The sequence below is a fragment of the Lissotriton helveticus genome, chromosome 3_1 (assembly GCF_964261635.1).
Source record: "Lissotriton helveticus chromosome 3_1, aLisHel1.1, whole genome shotgun sequence".
NCBI lineage: Eukaryota > Metazoa > Chordata > Amphibia > Caudata > Salamandridae > Lissotriton > Lissotriton helveticus.
Window position 1 is genome coordinate 1871179141 of NC_136061.1, and position 20023 is coordinate 1871199163.

The 20023-nt window shown below is 46.8% G+C and overlaps 1 protein-coding gene across 3 annotated transcripts in view; it reads right to left on the reverse strand.

The window, feature by feature from the left end:
• The window catches only part of KMT5B (lysine methyltransferase 5B), a 300700-nt gene that overhangs the window by 96241 nt on the left and 184436 nt on the right, over positions 1–20023 (reverse strand). For all 3 annotated transcript variants that reach the window (XM_078682852.1, XM_078682850.1, XM_078682851.1), the window contains one exon: positions 9514–9680. In XM_078682852.1, coding sequence (XP_078538978.1) covers positions 9514–9680 — 167 coding nt within the window. The remainder of the gene's footprint in view (positions 1–9513; positions 9681–20023) is intronic.

Genomic DNA, 20023 nt, shown 5'->3' on the forward strand with positions numbered 1-20023 from the left:
TCTTCCTTTCATTAAAATCCCCACGTGCCAGAGTAAATCTGGAAAAAAATTCTCCTGGCACTAGCTCTCCAGGCCCGCCAGGAAGCATCATGCAACTCCAGTCAAGGCTCCAGAACTGAAAACACCAGCTGATATTCAGCTCTGACTAGTGAGCTGGTGGCAGGTCTTGTTTTCCTACACTTTTTCATACACTCAACCAATGCTAGAAACAGGTCTATAATTGGACCAATTTAGGGAGTCCAGGTTAGGGTTTTTCAAGGGGGATAACCCTATGGCATGTTTTCATGGTTCTAGAATGCACCCTACCTAGACGACATCAGAAGGTCCAGCAATAACTGCAGAATGTCAGTATCCAAAGCAAGAAGTTTGGATGGAGAGAAAGTCTGTGGGAGAGCCTGATTTTATGGACCGTATTAGTGATCTGAGTAATGGCAGATCCAGTATACCACCATGTGCTGTGTTTCTGACTGGCAGTGGTAGGGGATGAAGAGGGGAGAGTTGTGACTAACCGGATGGGATCTTCCATAGCTTAAGACAACGTCATGAGGCACTGCAGAGACCGAACATGCCTCTTCAGTTTAAGTGTAAGTTGAATACCCTCTACCTTTTATTTTTAAAAAAAGGTCCACTACTTCACTTTGAGAAAGTAAGGGAGGGGGACTTTGTAGGGGTCAAAGTTCTTGGACTACCCTAAGGAAAATGCTACTTGCCAGTATGCATCTGTTCTTGGCATGTAGAGCTGTAGATTTCTACACTTTGCATTAGATCGCCACCTGGTGTTGGGCTCGGATGATTGCAAGTTGTGTTGTCTTGGAAGAAGTCTTTGTAGTCACGAGATAGGGGACTCCTCCCTTGGACGATAGTGCGCATGGGCATCGGCTCCTTCATTAGATTGTTTTTCGTCATGATGGGAAATGATGAAGTTAGTAGAAAGAAAAAAGGGATGTCCATGCGTGTATATCTAATTAAGATAGAACTGGAACAGATGCAGGTCCTGGGGAGGCGGGAGGGCGTGTAGAAATGTGCAGCTCTACATGCCAAGAACAGATGCATACTCGTAAGTAGCCTTTTCCGTTTGAGGCATATGAGCTGCAGATTCTACACTTTGCATCGATTGTGCAGCAGTGTCTCCCTAGCGGTGGTCACCTGTATCCGTTGCAGTAGTTTAAAAGAGTTTTGAGGATAGCTTGGCCTACTTGCAGCTTGCTGCTTGGCTTGCATATCAACACAATAGTGTTTAGTGAAGGTGTGTTGTAGTCCATGTTGCTGCCTTGCAGATGTCTTCTAGGGGAATTTTCCCTAAGAAAGCCATGGAGGCTCCTAGTTTGTGTGTGAAGTGCGCTCTAGGAGGAACTGTTAATGTGCATTTTGCCTTGTGATAGCATATTTGTATACACTTAACAATCCACCTTGCAATTCCTGATTTAGAAATGGGGTTGCCTTTATGTGGTGGAGAGAAAGCTAAAAATAGTTGCTTTGTTTTGCGAAAGGATTTGGTCCTATTGATGCAATAGAGAAGAGCTCTTTTGGCATCTAGTGTGTGCAGAGCTCTCTCTGCTGCAGAGTCTGGGTTTTGAAAAAACACTGGTAACTCTACAGATTGGTTTAGATGAAAGGGAGTAATTAGTTTAGGAAGGAATTTAGAATTAGTTCTTAGAACCAATTTGTTACGGTGTAATTGTAAGAATGGTTCTTGTATAGTGAAAGCTTGAATCTCACTAACTCTTCTAAGAGAGGTAATAGCAATGAGGAAAGCGGTTTTCCATGTCAGAAATTGCAGTTCACATTTGTGTAAAGGTTCAAAGGGGGGTCACATGAGCCTGGTAAGAACAATGTTTAGGTTCCACACTGGAAAGAGTGGTAACCTAGGAGAAATAATTCTTTTTAATCCTTCCATAAAAGCTTTTATTGCTGGTACTCTAAAAACGACAGATGGTGTCTGTTTTGTAGATACTGGGGTGGCGGAGTGAGCTAAAGAACGGTGATGGATTAATGTCTGAACTGGGGTGGCGGAGTGAGCTAAAGAACGGTGATGGATTATTATCTGAAGTGGGGTGGCGGAGTGAGCTATAGAACGGTGATGGATTAAACCCAGATCAGTTGACTGGGGGTGAGTGTTTGTATTGTCAACGCTCCGTCCATCATCACCTTTGTTTTTTGTTTTTTTTTGTAGATATGTCGCAATGGCTGCAAGATGTAAGCGTATAGATGAATATGCTAGATTACATCTCTGTAAATGGAGAAGGTAACAGATAATATTTTGGATGGAAGCATCTAAAGGATCAATTTGATTATTAGTGCAGTAAATGGCAAATCTTTTCCATTTAGCAGCATAGCAAGCTCTAGTAGTAGGTCTTCTGGCTTCTTTAATGATATTCATACAGTCTGGTGGCAGGTTAAGGTAACCAAACTCTAAGACTTCAGGAGCCATATCGCCAGATTCAGTTGGTTTGGGTCTGGATGTCTGATGTCTCCATGGTTTTGCGTTAGCATGGATGGGGTCAGACATAGTTTTTGGGGTGGAACTAGGGATAGTTGTAGTAGTGTTGTGAACCACAGTTGGCGTGCCCATGTGGGAGCTATTAAAATCAGTTTGAGCGACTGTTGTCGTAGCTTGTGCACTATTAGTGGTAGTGGCGGCAAAGCGTACGCAAATCTGCCTGATCAGTTCATCCATATCGCATTGCCCTTGGACAGCGGGTGTGGGAACCTGGCGGCGAAGTTTGGGCATTTTGCGTTTTCGTGTGTGGCGAACAGATCTATGTCTGGATGACCCCACTTGTGAAAGAATGGTAGAAGAACTTGTGGATGTAGTTCCCATTCGACTGATTGTGAACTCCTGCAAGGTGTTCTGCTAGTAGATATATCTTTTGTGGAATGGCCCATCTCCAAATGTTCTGTGCAAGCTGGGACAGTTGCAGAGTGTCCCCCCGTGTTTTTGTATATAGTACATGGCTGTCATGTTGTCCGTCCGGATCAAGACAGCTTTGTTCTGTACATGTACTTGGAAAGACTTGAGCGCTAAGAAAATTGCTAGCAGCTCTAGGTGATTGATGTGGAGCACTTTTTGTTGAGTGGTCCATTTTCCCTGAGTTGTATGATGTAGGAGATGGGCTCCCCATCCTGTGAGCGATGCGTCTGTTGTAAGTACTATTTGAGGAACAGGATCGAGGAACGGCCACCCTTTTGCCAAGTTTTTGGTGTTCCACCACTGCAGAGAGCGATGTGTGCAGCTGTCTACCAACACCAGGTCTGTAAGTAATCCTTGAGCCTCTTTCCACTGTTGTGCTAGACATTCTTGTAACGAATGCATTTGCAGTCTTGCATACGGTACAATAAAAATACAAGATGCCATCATGCCTATTAGTCGCATGAACACTGGGAGAGAGTGTTGCTGTTGAAATTTTGTGACTAAGGCTTGAATGCTCTGTATCCTGGCTGGACTGGGATACGCTAGAGCTGTAGACATGTTTATTGTAGCCCCTAGGTACTGATGTACATGAAAAGGCTGAAGATGCGACTTGGTGTAGTTGATTGTGAACCCTAAGTCGTGTAATGTTTGAATTGTTTGAGATGTCTGTTGGACACATTGATTGATTGAATGAATTGGCTTTTATGAGCCAATCGTCTAGATATGGGAAGTCATGGATGTGTTGTCTTCTGAGATGTGCTGCTACTACTGCTAGGCACTTTGTAAACACTCATGGTTCAGTTGTGACCCCGAATGGAAGGATTTTAAACTGATAGTGCTGTCCTTCCAGTACAAAACTTAGATACTTCCTGTGAGAAGGATGTATAGGAATGTGGAAGTAGGCGTCCTTTAGATCTAGTGTAGTAAGGAAGTCGACTTGTTTCAGCAATGGGAGCACTTGTAGTAAAGTGATCATATGCGAATGATCTGAGTGTATATACCGATTGAGGGGCCTGAGGTCGAGAATTGGTCTTAGTGTCCCGTCCTTTTTGGGTATTAGGAAATACAGCGAGTAAACCCCTGTTCCTTGATGTTGTAAGGGAACAATTTCTATTACGTCTTTCTGAAGTAGTGATAGAACTTCTTGTTTGAGCAGTGTAAGGTGTTCTGCAGACATTGGACGCTGTCTGGGTGGTATGTGTGGAGGGGTAGCTGTAAGTTCCAGGCAGTAGCCATACTAGATAATCTGTCTTACCCACTTGTCTGTTGTGATGGAATTCCAGACAGGTAGGAACTGTGTTAGTCTGCCCCCCACAGGAGTGGAATGCTGCTGGGGGAGCAGAAGAAAGTCACTGTTTTGTGGTGGGGGAGATTCGACTATTGTTATTTCCTTGTCCTCTACCCTTATTGTTGTTGCCTCTATAGCCTCCTCTAAAATATCCTCTATTGGAGAATGTTTGTGTATTAGATTTAAAGGAAGCTGAATTGTCTGTTCCAGCGTATTTGGAGCCTCCTCTATAAAAAAGAAGCAACGAAAGGAGCCGCGAGCTTGGGTAGATTTATTTATTTATTTAGTGTTTTATAGAGCGCGAACCAGACCCCTGAGGGTATCAGAGCGCTTTACAGTAGTATGCAAAGCTCCCATAGATTTGGTTGTATCAGTGTCCTTTTTCAAGAGCTGTGTCTACCTCTGGTCCAAACAGTTGTTGTTGGTTGAATGGCTGATTTAAGATAGTAGTTTTTTGCTTAAATCCGGAAATGCGTAGCCACGCATGACGTCTAAGTAGGACACTAGTGTTTATAGCTCTAGCTGCAGTGTCTGCTACATCAAGTGCACATTTGATTGAGGCATTTGAAATTAGCTTGCCTTCTTGTATAAGGTCGTTTGCCTGTGCTTTATATTGGTCAGGTAGATGTTGTAAGAGTGTTTCTAACTGATCATAGTGAGCCCAGTCGTATCTCGTGAGGAGGGCTTGTGTGTTAGCTATACGCCATGCATTGCTAGCTTGGGCAGCTATTCTCTTGCCTGAAGCATCGATTACTTTAGATTCTTTATCAGGGGGCGGTGCTTCGCCTGATGTTTGTGAGTTTGCCCTTTTTGTAACGTTTGACACGACCAGGGAATCTAAGGGTAGCTATCCCTTAATGTAGGCAGGATCCCCAGGAGCAGGCCTGTACTTTTTTCTATTCTTGGGTTTAGTATCCTAGTACGTACAGGATCTTTAAATACCTCTCGAGCATGTTTAATGACCCCTTTAATCATAGGTAGTATTTGAACAGACCTTTGAGATTGTTCAAAAGTATCTAATAAGAAATCTTCCTCTGGCTCATCTGAACGCATTGTGCCTCCATGATAGATGGCAGCCCTATTAAGTAAGTGTCCAAACCCAATATTGTCTTCTGGAGGAGAAGGTTTGGATGGATACGTATGTGGGTCAGGAATATCTGGCACAACCTGTGTGTTTGGGTACTCCCACAGTCTGGGTCATCGCCTGGGTAGGGAAAAGACTTATCTGGGTCTACCCCTCCCCCCATGCTATTCTCATCATCTTTCTGAGGTGTATGTGGTGAAGATTGAGGAGGAGAATTTCGAGGAGAAATTTGGGGTGAAATGTTAGGAGGAAGAGGAGATGAAGGAGAAGGAAGTACAGGAGAAGAAGGGTGCATAGGAGATGTGGCAGAGTCCTTCTTCTTGACAGGCACTGAAGGTGTAGGTGCTGTGTCTGACTTCCTCTTTCTGTGTGGTGTAGTGGATACATGAGCTGTCTTTGGATCAATGTAGATCTTCTTTTGTAGAGGATCAGGTTGGAAAAGGTCTTCTCCTTGCGGAACCACTGCTGGTGCAGATTTCTTTCGGTTACGGCCGTGGTTGTTGTGTCTTTAGCCTTAGAAGCGGTGATAGGTTCCTTTGGCGTAGATTTTGGCACCGAAGGTATTGTCTTTGGAGTCGAAGGCTGTTTCGTGGGCTTGAGAGAAACAGGCCTTGTAGGTTTCGGTACCGAAGATATTGGCTTCGGAGTGGAAGCTGGTTTTGTCGGCTTCGAAGCGTCAGAAGCAGGCTTCATTGTTTTTGGAGCCGTTTTGTCTTTCGAAGTTGACAGTTTCGGAACAGGACTTCTTTCGGTTTTGGTGCCGAGGGAGCTAGTGGGATCGGCACGTGCGGTTTGCTCGGTATGGAGCTACCGGAAGGCTTGAGTATTTTCTTCGGAGCCGGGCTCGATGGTGGGGCTATCGAAGTATTCTGTCGGTCGCGACTGGGCCCCGGAGGCGGAGTGTTGACCTTTGCCTTCGATTTATGTGCTGGGTATGGGGCAGGGGCAGTAGTACTCACGCGTTGACGCGATGGTATGGAGTCATCTTGGAGTCATCTGCCCCGGACACGATTTGGAGATTGTCTGAATCTTCTTCTGGGATGAGTGGAACTTCTTCGTCGAAGATATCCACCAGTTTCGATCGCTGCATGTCATGTCGACGGGCCCTCCGATCTCGAATAGTCTTTTTAGATCGAAAGGATGCACAGGCTGTACAGCTGGACTCGTCGTGTTCTAGCGATAAGCACAGGTTACAGACCTCGTGATGGTCACTGTGTGGAAACTTTGCTCCACACTCGGGGCATCTTTTGAATGGCGTCCCTTACATGAGTTGTAGGCCTCATGGCGTGGATAGGCCCAACGGCCCGTGTCGACGACCGGAATCGAGCTGATGAAGTCGAGTCGATGTTTGTTGATATCAGAAGTTGTTTTGTAAAGTTTTTTCGTGTCAAACTACTATTAAAGATAGATTTCGAGCCGGAGCGGAAAAATTACATCCGAACGCAGTGGTGGAAAAAAACAATCTAAGGATGGAGCCGATGCCCATGCGCCCTATCGTCCAAGGGAGGAGTCCCTTATCTCGGAACTACAAAGACTTCTTCCAAGACAACGACAACATGCAATCATCCGAACCCAACACCAGGTGGCGATCTAATGCAAAGTGTAGAATCTGCAGCTCATATGCTTCGAACACAGTGTTTTGGGCCAGTTCTGTGCGGAGGTATTTGGTTCGAATAAAAGGTAATGCGGGCAGTTCTACGAAGTGCGTGATAGCGTTTCAGTTCATCTTTATACTCAAGTTTGGATTCTTCCTCATATTTAGACCTCCAAGCACTCTCGAAACCCTTGCATCTAGTGTACTCCGCACAAAGTGCCTCAGTAAACCAGGGAGGAGGAGTCCGGACACGTTACGAAAGCAGAACCTCAACCAATGAGTTCTGCAGCCAAGCGCCAATTATAGGCTGATCACTCACAGCCACCTGGGTATTGTGCTCCTCAGTTTGGAATTAAGGGATGAAGTATCTAGTCTCCACCAGGTTCTGAACCTGCCAGGAGATCTGCAGAGAGCCAATGTGGTTGACATACTAAATGGTACGGCGTGATGATCAGACCATATTAGGGGCACTGTAGTAGTAGTGCAAGATTTTTTAAGTTAAAAAAGATCAGGTTCAGAAGATGACCTGTTATATGAGTTGGAGTAGAATTGATAAGAGTCAGGTTGGGGGTATTCAGGACTTCGATCAGAGTTTTCCCAGCGCAACTGAAACTATCTACGAGGTGAATATTCAGGTCTCCTATTAGAATAAAATTAGCAGATTTTAGTATGAGGGGGGCTAAAATACTAGGGAACCATGTGCATCAATTTCCTGCATAACCCAGGGGACGATATATTAAAATGGCAGGTAAAGTACATTTCAGAGTCATTTCCAATTAGGGGGCGGCTTCACAATGAGGAAGAGACAATTCTTGAATTTTGCATTTATATATATATATATATATTTTTTTTAAACCGAAGCCGATTGCCCCACCCAATTTATTTGGTCTGCCCCTCCTCCTAATGGAATAACCTTTCTGTCAGAAACATGGCATCTGGCATATGGTCCACCACAAAATAGTAGAAAACTTGCTGATGTCTGGGAAGAGAGTGCACATTGTGGTTGTAAAAGAGAAACGTACTGCTCTCTTCAGAATGCAAAACAGGCTTCTCCATATTCCCCCGCAAGTGTCCTAAAAGAACACACCCTGTTGTGCTACCCACCTGGGTAGTTTGAGGATCTAGGGAAGTTACAAAAGGTGCATGATAAAGCACTCATAGATAAATCAAGTGAAGCTCGACAGGCAACAAAGCACTAACCCGAGAGAGCTTTCAATTATTCAGCTGAAAATATCCTCAAATTAGACCCAAGAGGGGCAAGGTATTTGGCCCCTGAGCCTGTTTGAGCGCAGACGGGCTTGCCTTTGGCACACTTCAACTTGCCTTTGGCGTGCCCTTGCTGTGGCCATCCTGATATAGGGCCGAGAGAAAAATGACTAGCCGGCTAACAGAGCAGTGTTTCGAAGACTCAAAATGGTGGCAAAAAAGAAAGAAATTGTGAGCAAGGCCACTAGAACAGGTGTGCCTGTTCGAATGCCAGCGAAGAGGATGCTGGAATGTCAGTAAGGCCCAGGGAACCCCCTTGCACCACTCCCCCTTTCCCGGGTAGATTTAAAATCAGCAATAAGCAAGCAGGAAGATTTAAAAAAAACAATGGATTAAAAGGCCATGGTTCCCCCATCAATTTTAGCAGCACAATTACAGGGATAGCACACAATAGAAGAAAGCATTTTTTTCTTCTTTTTTTTAAACAATTAATTTCAGGGAAGAGTACTCGTTTATGGCACATTCAGAATCACACAAGGAGTTCTACATCACCGAATGCCTCAGGCTTCCAAACCCTGAGAGATTTAAAATTTTTCATCAGTGAGACATTTGAAAATGTGTGTGCTTTAAAGATGCACGTCTCGAACAGCAGATCGATGGACACAGAATAAGAGTCAAAGCGATCACTGATCTTGTTGCTCATAAATGTGTGTGCTCATTACCGATTCCCTCTTGATAAGAATTTCTCTGTGACCATGACCTTATTCCAGCAAAGAATACTAAGAACGTACCAGATGAAAGATTCACAGACAAAAAAAGCAGTCTCTGGTTCGGCAGCAGAGAACAATCCTTCACATCCAATGTGATGCTCTAAGCATTGCATGAATCAGTAGGAGGAAGGTATTAACTAAGATGATCAAAAATAGACAAAAACCTAAATAGCCCGTTCCTGTAAGAGCAAAATTCTTAGGAGCAATCTAACAAAGGCGAGATGCTGGACGATGCTGATCTCTGCCCCCTACTAAAAGGTGGAAAAATCAGAATAGTTTTTCACACAATGGTTGTGGTGCACTACTGACTCACACTTGGGACCCTCTATGACAAGACAGTTTTCTTGTTGAAAAACAGCTGCAAAACAATTACCATCCTGGCCACAAAAGTTGGCGGCAGCGGGTAGAAAGTTAATGTTTATTACGGAGAGAATAAAAAAAAAATCATAATTACCAAACATTAATGAGCTTCTTCACCTTACGTGGCAAGAAAGTTGGCATACATAAGTCGACAAATCTGGAAGTGAAGGTGATTGCCAGCACTCCGCATCAGATCAATTATCTAACATTTAGCAAATAATGCTACTGCAAAGTACTATCGCAATACGTCGAGGACAGATTGGAAAGCGCTAACAGTGCATCAAGTGTTAAATCACCCACCATGGTTGATGAATGCTGCCGGGCCAAGCCAGAGTTGAGCACAGTTCTTCCTTGTGGAGTACATGACACTGAAATCATTTTCTCCATGACGGAGTAACATGTTTTCCTCTGCTTCTGAAAGTTCAGCTATGCAACCCACCAGCCACTCAATTTTGTCATTCCGTTTCCTATAAGAAGAGCAATATATATTAAGAAAAGTCCTAAATACAAGCGCATTCTTCTTATTTTAACAGTGGTAAACGTTTGAATCCGTGGCACAAGAGCCTGTTACATAACATTCCACTTAGTCTCCCTCAACTAACAAAGTTAAATAATGTCCTCTAAGTGATATTATATCTTCACATTTAAACATCACAAACACATACAACAGCAGCAAATACCTACCTTTCGAAGGCACATATACGTTTTAAGACACCTTGATGGTGACTCTGCTCCTCTCATTCTGTAGGTTCTTTCTATTCACAATTTGTGGGCATCCTACCACCTAGAGACCATATATAAGCCTACCTCTTAAGACATTTTCTAGATAGTCAATAGTACTTATTCAAGAGAACATAAGCAGGACCACATCCCCTTCCACTGCTTGTATGTGCATCCCTCACCCGCTTCCTTTCTGAAAAGCATACAGGTGTTGATGAATTAACCAATGGCACAGTGGGAATTGTGAAGGAATAGGAGAGCCACTGGACTAGGAATGGTGAGGTCACCACAAGTGTAACCTGTACTGGGCTCATGTTGTTATCTTTCAACAGGGGCTCTAATTCTGGATATGTCACAAGAGTTGTTACCCACTATGTGAGGAATTGAGGTGCTATGGCTCTATACCTTAGGAATAAAGTAGTGTTACCGTGGCAGTAACACTACACAGGCGCCAACGCAAGAGGCTGCGCCACTCTTTTCTTGCTAGGTCATGCACTGTGACCCTACATGTGTGCCATCTTTGTTTGGGGTGAAGTGTTGAAGCATTAAAGCGCTCGACATGTTGGGAATCTGAATACAAGCTCGGTGATTTTATTTAGAATGCGTTAAATGAAGTCTTCATTTGTGGTTTCTTAGTGAAATCACAGCAAACTGAGAATATTTATGCATTGGAGTAGAAGTAAGTTGACTTACAACAACAACAGTCTAACTCCGCAGGGCTGCGATGTGGCCGTGACAATTCCTTCCATTGTGACGAGTCAGAAGGGAAATCTAACAACCATGTTGGTCCAACTAATGAGGATTTACAAGACCATGAGAATGACATCTCATACCTTTGGTCGAAGGAATGGGAGAGGATGCTTGCGTCATATGGCAATGAGCAAAAAAAAACAGATGCTGGACTAAATGCTGAACAAATCAAACATTCACCCTCAGTCACAGATCTGGGTTTAAACCATTTTTCTTTGCTCACCACAACACCCCAGATTGTACCAAGCCATATGTAAATCAGTTTTGCCCCTGCTCCCCTTGGGTACAGTCAGAGCCTGTCCAAGCGTAGTCATGGGTGGATAACACTTCAAAATTACACAAGGCTACCTGAGAGAAATATACAGCACCCCGTCCAAGGCACACTTCCTGAAATATAGGCTGGGACTATTACCCTATTATGATATCTTCCACCATATGGAGAAGGAGGCCAGGCACACTAAATTTGATAAAATTAGATGATATAATGTAACACTTGCACCTTAATGTTTCATAAAGCATTGCCCTAGAGCGTTCAATTGAGCATTTGCTCCTTCACCTCAAAATGGACTCTGCTTTTATGGTCACACTGCTTTCTTAGATTTGATCTTTCTTTGATTTTAAAATAAGCACTCATATTTAAATGAAGCAGGGTGCTGACCCCTTAAGGCTTACTCTATCTGCATGCCCCCCTTCTCATGCTAGTACCAACCCTAAGGTAGGCACCCTGAAATTAACCAGATTTTTAGAATTCCACCATCCTGTGACAGCAACGTGAGCTCCTGAAACCAATATTGATGAGGCCATCTGGGAGCAATTAGAAGGAAACGGCAGCTCTCCAATTTCATCTTGCGCAACACTCGTGGAATCAGAGGGATCGGAGGAAAGGCGTAAGCATAGATCCCTGACCATCGCATGGACAGGGCATTTCCTCTTGACCCCTGTTGAGGGTATCTGCTGGCGTAATACGGGCCTTTCTTGTTCTGGTTGGTCGCAAATAAATCAAACGTTGGTTTGCCCCAAGTCTGAAATATCTTGTTTAACTGCGTGTTGTCCAGCTCCAACTCGTGACAATCCGACAAGGATCTGCTTAGCTTGTCTGCCAGGGTATTGTGCAGACCTTTAACATGTTCCGCCTTGAGAGTTATATCGTGCAGCGATAGTGTTGCTGACCTTGTCCCTCCGTGCCTGTTTACGTAGAAACATGTTGGTGGTATTGTCCGTTCGGACCAGGACTGAAGACCCCGCGATTCTGGGGAGGAATACCTGTAGAGATAGGAAGATGGCTCTCAACTCTAGACTGTTGATGTGGCATTTCTTGTGTTTCTGAGACCATTTGCCTTGCACCTGCAAGTCTTGGAGATGGCCTCCCCAGCCCTCCATGGACGCATCGGTCGTCAGGACGAAGTCTGGAGGAGTTTGTAAGAACGTGAGTCCTTGTTTTAGATTGTGAAGTTGTGTCCACCATTGCAGAGCATCCACTATACGTGGGGTGACTTCGATAATGTCCTCGAATGAGCCTGTCGCTTGGAGATGTAGCTCCTCCTGTAGAGGCCGCATTTTGAGACATGCCAACGGAATGAGATTTATGGCTGAGGAACACATTCCCAGAAGTGACGCAAAGAGGCGAACAGAAAGTGACTTTCTTTTCTAAATTTTTATGACCAATGTCTGTAGACGAAGCTGCTCTTCTTGAGACAAGAATGCTTTGCATTGTATCGTGTCCAGACAAGCTCCTAGGAAAAGAAGGATTCTTTTTGGAACCAATTGAGACTTATTATCGTTGATAGTGAGACCTAGGGATGCAAAGAGATTGCGGCACACTGTTATGTCGCTCTGCACCCTGCATTTTGATGGACCTTTGACTAGCCAGTCGTCCAAGTACGGTAAAACCTGGATCCCTGATGCGTGTAGTGCTGCCGCTACTGGGGCCAGGCACTTTGTAAAAATCCTTGGCGCCAACTTGAGGCCAAATGGGGGAATGAATATGCTACTTACCAGTATGCATCTGTTCTTGGCATGTAGGGCTGCTGACATTCATATCTATAGCATAGATCGCCGCCTAGTGTTGGGTCCGGATGATTGCACATTGTTGTCCTGGAAGAGTCTTCGAAGTATCACGAGATAGGTGGCTCCTCCCCTGGACTACAGTGCGCATGGGCATAGACTCCATCCCCAGATTGTTTTTAGCCATTGTGGCGAAGATGGAGTGTAACAGAGTGAGCGATGACCATGCTAAGAGTAAGTGTAAATTCTGCAGCCGCTACAGGCGCCGGGGAGGAGGGTGGGCGATATGAAGGTCAGCAGCCCTACATGCCAAGAACAGATGCATACTGGTAAGTAGCATATTCAGTTCGAGGCATGTGGGCTGCTGAATTCATATCTATAGCATAGAATATACAGCAGTCCCTCCATTAGCAACGGCCGCCTGTGCCAGGTGCTGACGTTTGAAAAAGTGTTTTTAGAACAGCCTGCCCTACAGCTGCCTGCTGCTTGGAGTGCACATCTACACAGTAGTGTTTTGTAAATGTGTGTGGGGTAGACCGTGTGGCTGCTCTACAAATGTCTTCTAAAGGGATATTTCCAAGGAAAGCCATGGAGGCCCACAACTTGCGGGTGGAGTGGGCCCTTGGGGGGATCGTTAAAGTGCGCTTAGCCTTGTGATAGCAAATTTGAATACACTTAACGATCCACCTGGCTATACCTGCTTTGGAAATGGGGTTGCCTTTGTGTTGTGCGGAAAAGGCAACAAAAAGTTGTTTTGTCTTCCTAAAATCTTTGGTCCTATCAATGTAGTACATCAAAGCCCTTTTGACGTCAAGAGTGTGGAGCATTCTTTCTGCCACCTACTCAGGATTTTGGAAGAACACAGGCAGTTGAATAGTTTGATTGACATGGAACTGTGAAACCACCTTTGGAAGAAATTTAGGGTTAGTGCGCAGCACCACCCTGTTTGAGTGAATTTGAATGAATGGCTCCTGTACAGTGAGCGCCTGGAGCTCACTAACACGTCGCAGTGACGTAATGGCTATTAAGAAAGCCACTTTCCATGTTAAGAACTGAATTTCGCAAGAATGTAGAGGCTCAAAAGGTGACCCATCAGTAGGGTGAGGACCACATTAAGATTCCATTCAGGAGCAGGCGGGGTCCTGGGAGGAATGACTCGTTTGAGCCCCTCAAGAAAAGCTTTAATGGCAGGCACTCTGAAAAGGGAGAGATGCTGCCTGTTTTGCAGATAAGCCGCAAGGCGGATAAATGAATTCGAATGGAAGCATATGCCAGATTGCATTTGTAAAGATGTAATAGATAACAAATGATGTTGTGCGTGGACGCGTCAAGAGGGTTAATGCTGTGGTCTACGCAATAAATGACAAACCGCTTCCATTTGGCTGCGTAGCATGCTCTGGTGGTGGGCTTTCTTGCCTCCCGTATGATATCTATGCAGTCAGGAGGCAAGTTGAGGTAGCCAAACTCTAAGACCTCAGGAGCCAGATCGCCAGGTTGGGCTGTTGCGGATCTGGGTGCTGAATGTCGCCATGGCTCTGCGTCAAAAGTCTGGGTGTGAGGTGCAGCCTTTGATGCGGTACCACGGAAAGGTCTAGAAACGTGGTGTACCATGGTTGGCGTGCCCACGTTGGAGCAACCAGGATGAGCGTCATCGAGTGCTGCGTTAGCTTTCGTGCCACCAGCGGTATTAGAGGTGCTGGGGAAAAGCGTACGCAAATTTGCCTGACCAGTTCATCCATATCGCATTGCCCTGCGACTGTGGGTGCGGGAATCTGGCGGCAAAGCTTTGGCATTTTGTGTTTCCTTTGTGGCGAACAGGTCGTTCTCTGGATGACCCCACTGCTGGAAGTACGGGTGGAGTAATGATCTCCCACTCGTGCATTTGGTGGCTGTACCTGCTGAGCAGCTCCGCCATCTGATTGTCCTTGCCGGGGAGGTGTTCCGCCAAGAGGAAGATGTTCCTCTGTATGGCCCACTTCCACATGCTCTGAGCCAGATGAGACAACTGTGGAGAGTGTGTACCTCCCTGCTTCCGAATGTAGTACATGGCCGTCATGTTGTCCGTCCGGATCACCACGACCTTGTTGCACAGATGTACCTTGAATGCCTTCATTGCCATGAAGATTGCCATCAGCTCTAGGTGGTTGATGTGCAGCCTCTTTAGCTGCGTTGTCCATAGTCCCTGCACTGTGTAGAAGAGCACATGAGCTCCCCAACCCTGGAGAGATGCGTCCGTCGTTAGTATGATCTGTGGCACAGGCTCCTGGAACGGTCGTCCCTTGCAAAGGTTGTGTGGATTCCACCAATGCAGAGAGTTGTATGCACAACCGGTCACCAACACTAGGTCTTTTAACTGTCCGTGAGCCTGATTCCACTGACGTGCTAAGCACTCTTGAAGCGGACGCATATGTAGTCTTGCGTGCGGGACTATGAAGATGCAGGAGGCCATCATGCCTATCAACTGCATGAACACTCGTGCGGGGAGCGAGTGTTGCGGCCTGAATTTCTGTATCAGCAATTGAATACTGTTGATCCTCCAGAATTTGGCTGTGCTGTGGCTGCCAGAGTATTTATTGTTGCGCCTAGATACTGTCGCACATGGGCGGGCTGAAGGTGCGACTTTGGGTAATTCAGTGAGAATCCCAGATTGTGAAGAAGGAGAATGGTGTGGGACATGCTGGCAGCGCACTGCTGGGCCGACTTCGCTTGGACAAGCCAGTCGTCCAAATAAGGGTAGACGTGAACGTTTTGTCTCCTGAGGTGCGCAGCCACTGTCGCCAGGCACTTTGTGAACACCCTGGGCGCTGTAGTCACTCCGAAAGGGAGGACTTTGAATTGGTAATGCTGATCCTGAATGGTGAATCTGAGATATTTTCTGTGTGACGGATGTAGCGGAATGTGAAAATATGCATCTCTTAGATCTAATGTTGCGAGGAAATCCCCCTGATTGAGCAACGGAAGAACCTGCTGCAGTGTGAGCATATGAAAGTGTTCTGATAGAATGTATAGGTTTAGGGGTCTGAGGTCCAAAATGGGTCTGAGGGACCCGTCTTTCTTTGGGATTAAGAAGTACAGGGAGTACACTCCTGTGCCTCTTTGTTCCACTGGTACGACCTCGATTGCCCCTTTCTGCAGCATGACGAGTACCTCTTGCTGCAATAAGTGCAAATGCTCTGTGGACATAGGACGGTGTTTTGGGGGTATGTTGGGTGGAGTGGATGTCAACTCCAGACAATAACCGTACTGGATAAGCTTTCTGACCCACCTGTCTGTGGTGATGGATTTCCAGACTGGCAGGAACTGTTGGAGTCTCCCCCCGACTGGTGTTGTATGGTCGGGGGGCATGGACAAGGCGTCACTGTTTGTTCGCGGCGGAGGATCGGGAGCTGTTGTTTCCACGACCTCTGCCCTTGGCGCTGTTTCCGCGATAGCCACCTCTACTCTGTTTGTTGTATGAGGTTTGTGCACCACTCTTAGTGTACTGTGTTTGCTGGGACATCTGGCCTCTGGAAACACCTCTATTGCTTGAGCGACGAAAAGTACTACCCCTGAACTGCTGGGACTGGAGAGCCCCCATAGACTTTGCAGTCTCTGTGTCTTTTTTGATTTTTTCCAGGGTGGTGTCCACCTCAGGTCCAAATAAGTGATCAGGGTTTACAGGCTGATTCAGGATGGTGGTTTGTATCTCCGGTTTGAACCCGGAGATTCTGAGCCAGCCTTACGCCGCAACATTACACTGGTGTTAATGGCCCTGGCTGCGGTGTCCGCAGCGTCCAGTGCCCACTTAATAGAAGCATTTGAGATGAGTTTCCCTTCCTGAATGAGCATCTCTGCTGCCTCCTTATATTCGTCTGGCAAGTGTTGTAACAGGGTTTCAAGTGTATCATAATGTGCATCATAATGTGCCCCGTCATATCTGGCCAAGAGTGCCTGCGTGTTAGAAATGCGCCAGATATTGGCCGCTTGAGCCGCCACCCTCTTCCCTGATGCTTCCAGCACTTTAGATTCCTTGTCAGGGGGAGGAGCATCACCAGTAGTTTGTGAATTTGCCCTCTTCCGGGCACTAGAAACAACTAGCGAGTCCAACGGCAACTGGCTGATGTAGGTAGGGTCGCCAGGTGCCGGCTTGTATTTTTTTCAATTCTGGGGTTTTTAACCCTGGCACGTGTGGGTTTTTTAAAAATGTCTGCAGCATGTTTCAAGACACCCTTCAGCATTGGCAGAGTCTCAACTGTGTTTTCAGAGGTGGGAAAGGTGTCAAACAGAAAGTCTACTTCAATAGGGTCAGCATGAAGCTGGACGTCATGATTTTTGGCTGCCCTCTCAATAAGCGCATTAAATCCCGCAGAATCCTCAGTAGGGGAGGTTTTGACAGTATACACTTGAGTGTCCGGGGCAGTTTGTGGATCCCCTGGGTCCGCAGCATCTGCCCATGTGTCATGCTGATCTTCAGGATCAGTGTCGGCAGGATAGTTGTATTCATCATAGGCACCTTCCCCAGCCTCCACATCCGAGTAAGTGGGCGAGAGTGGAGCAGTGTCCTGAGCACGTGGATTAAGCAGTTCAACAAGAACTGGGGAATCTGTGGAATCCTTTTTCTTCTTCAAAGGAATCGTGTATGACTCCATAGGCTGTGCCGGAGTGATCTTTCGCTTGTAGATGGAAAGTTTACCGGTGTCGGCGTCGATAAATTGTTCCGACTGCTCCTCCAGTAGGGGTTGTCGATGTTTTGTGCCTACAACTGCAGGGGTAGGCTTCGGCCCCGTGGATACCGTCATGGACGCCTCGACGACCTTCCTGGGCGCGGACGCCTTTGGCGCCACTTTTGGCGGTAGCGTGAACTGAATCGGTGCCGTTGACTTTTGCGGTTTAGCGGCTGGCTTCGGGGTGGAAGTATCCTTCGGATCGACCGCGGAAGCCTTGTCCTTAATGCGCTGCAACGAGTCCGACACCTGCTTCGTGAAGGATGCGGACGGTTTCGTCGCCTGAACAGGTGCTCTTGAGCCACTACCATGTGCGGACTCGAGGGGAGCAGTACTCTTGGCCTTGTCGGTCCGACGGGCAGGATCGACAGCTTTTGGAGCTCCGAGTCCTTTGACAGTGTCGACGGCCTTAGGCGTTGACGTCTTCGGGTCGACGGCCTTGACAAGCGCTTTTGGTGCCCCAGCCTTCGGCTCGACGCCCTTGAGCGACTTCACCTGTTCGACAACCTTCTTTGGCTTCATCTGCATCGATAGGTCCAAAGACGTGGAGCCGACCAAGGCGACAGGCGCTTTCTGTTTCGACGGTGCCTCTATCACTTTCGGTTTTGTCGAGACCGAAGCTTGTACCTTCGGTTTCGATTTGACCAATGGCGGCTCCGTAGAAGCGTCTTTCGAGACCGAAGCTTTCTCTTTCAGTTTCGATTTGACTAATGGCGGCTCCGCAGAAGTGTCCGTAGCCGGGCCCGGAGTCGAGACCGTGGATCTATGTGTAAGATCTTGGGTAAGGCCATGTGGAGATCCCTCGACCTGAGCCTTAGTTAATGTCCGAACGGGGCAGAGCTCTTCACCTGAGCTATCTTCCGTGGCCCCATAGGCCTCATCGTCGTCTCCTACCTTGTCGACGACGTCTTCTGTATCGAGCATTTCTACGTCTGCGTCTTAGTTGGAGTCAATCTCTGCCGCTGGAATGGAAATCGGCTCACGAACTTCCTGCTCGTCTGCTTCTTCTCCCTCCGTATCGAAAATGTTCACCGGGTCAGGTGCCGTCTGCTGGGCCTCCTGTCGCGCCAAAGTCGAATCGTCTTCTTGGAGCGAAAACGAGAACAAGCCATACAGTTGGCTTCATCGTGATCCGGCGACAGGCACTTGTTGCACACCGGGTGGACGTCGATGTGGGGATACTTGGAGTTGCACACGGGGCACCTCTTGAAAGGGCTCCGTTCCATGATGTGTCGTCGAATAAGTCTTGTTGCGTTGACTGGGCCTCGAGCACCGAAGAGCCACGCGACTCCTCTGGATGTCCGACTCGGGAACTGAGCCGGAACAGAGCTGGGCACCGAACGCAAGACAATACCAATGATATAGGAAAGGCCTTCGGGCCGAAAAGAAAGTTTTTATCGAATCCGAACTTGAGTGATCAAATATGCATCCGAACCCAATGGCGGAAAAAAACAATCTGGGGATGGAGTCGATGCCCATGCGCACTGTAGTCCAGGGGAGGAGCCACCTATTTCGTGATACTTCGAAGACTCTTCCAGGACAACAATGTGCAATCATCCGGACCCAACACTAGGCAGCGATCTATGCTATAGATATGAATTCAGCAGCCCACATGCCTCGAACCTTTGAACTGATAATGGGCGCCAGCCACAGTGAAACGGAGATCCTTCCGATGTTTTGGGTGGATTGGGATGTGGAAGTATGCGTCTTCCATGTCCAAGGAAACCATAAAATCTCCCTCGTTGAGGCAATTTAGAATTTCCGAATGAGTGATCATGCGGAAGCCCTGCTTCTTGAGATATTTGTTGAGTTTGCGCAGGTCTAGAATCGGTCGCCATTCCCCTGATTTGTTTTTAAGAGGAAAAAACAGGAATAGAAGCCTGTGTGCCTCTGATGTACTGGAACTTTTTCTATAGCATTCTTGAGGAGCATTGAATGAACTTCCTTGAACAATAAGTGAAGACGATGGAGAGGGGGACCCCTGGGCGGAGTTATTGGAGGTTTGGTGATAAACTCCAGGGTGTGACCATGTTGTACTAAGTCCAGCACCCACTGGTCGGATGTAATCCGCTGCCACTGTTCTTGAAAGGCAGATATCTACGTGCCCACAGGGAGGGAAGGAAATGAGGTTGGGGCCCGGCTGATCTCACTGTTTTCTGTGAGTGTCTCGCCCTTGATTGTTTGTGCGCTTCCGTCCACCTTGGCGAGAGAAACTAGCTGTTCTGGACTGTCGATAAGAAGACTGATAACTTTGCCGGTACTGAGGTTGATGTTGTCTGCCTTGTTGGTAGTAGTTTCCTCAAGAGGAGTATCCACGTCCTCTAGCACCTTTAAACGATCCTCTCTTGTACTGCAATGACCCTAGGGATCTTGCAGTGTCAGTATCCGTCTTGATTGCCAGGAGAGCCTCGTCAATGTTTTTCCATCATAAGCCATGTCCAGGATCTTAAGTTGGACTTCGGGCCTAAAGGTGGTAGCCTTTAGCCAGCCCTGTCGTCTGAGAACTGCAGCTCCTGCCAGCTGTCTAAAGTTCGTATTAGCAATATCCAAAGCGCAGTGGATGGTTTCTACCGCTGCACGTTCTCCCTCCAATAAGATCTTACGTGCCTCCTGTCTTTTATCCTCTGGGATTA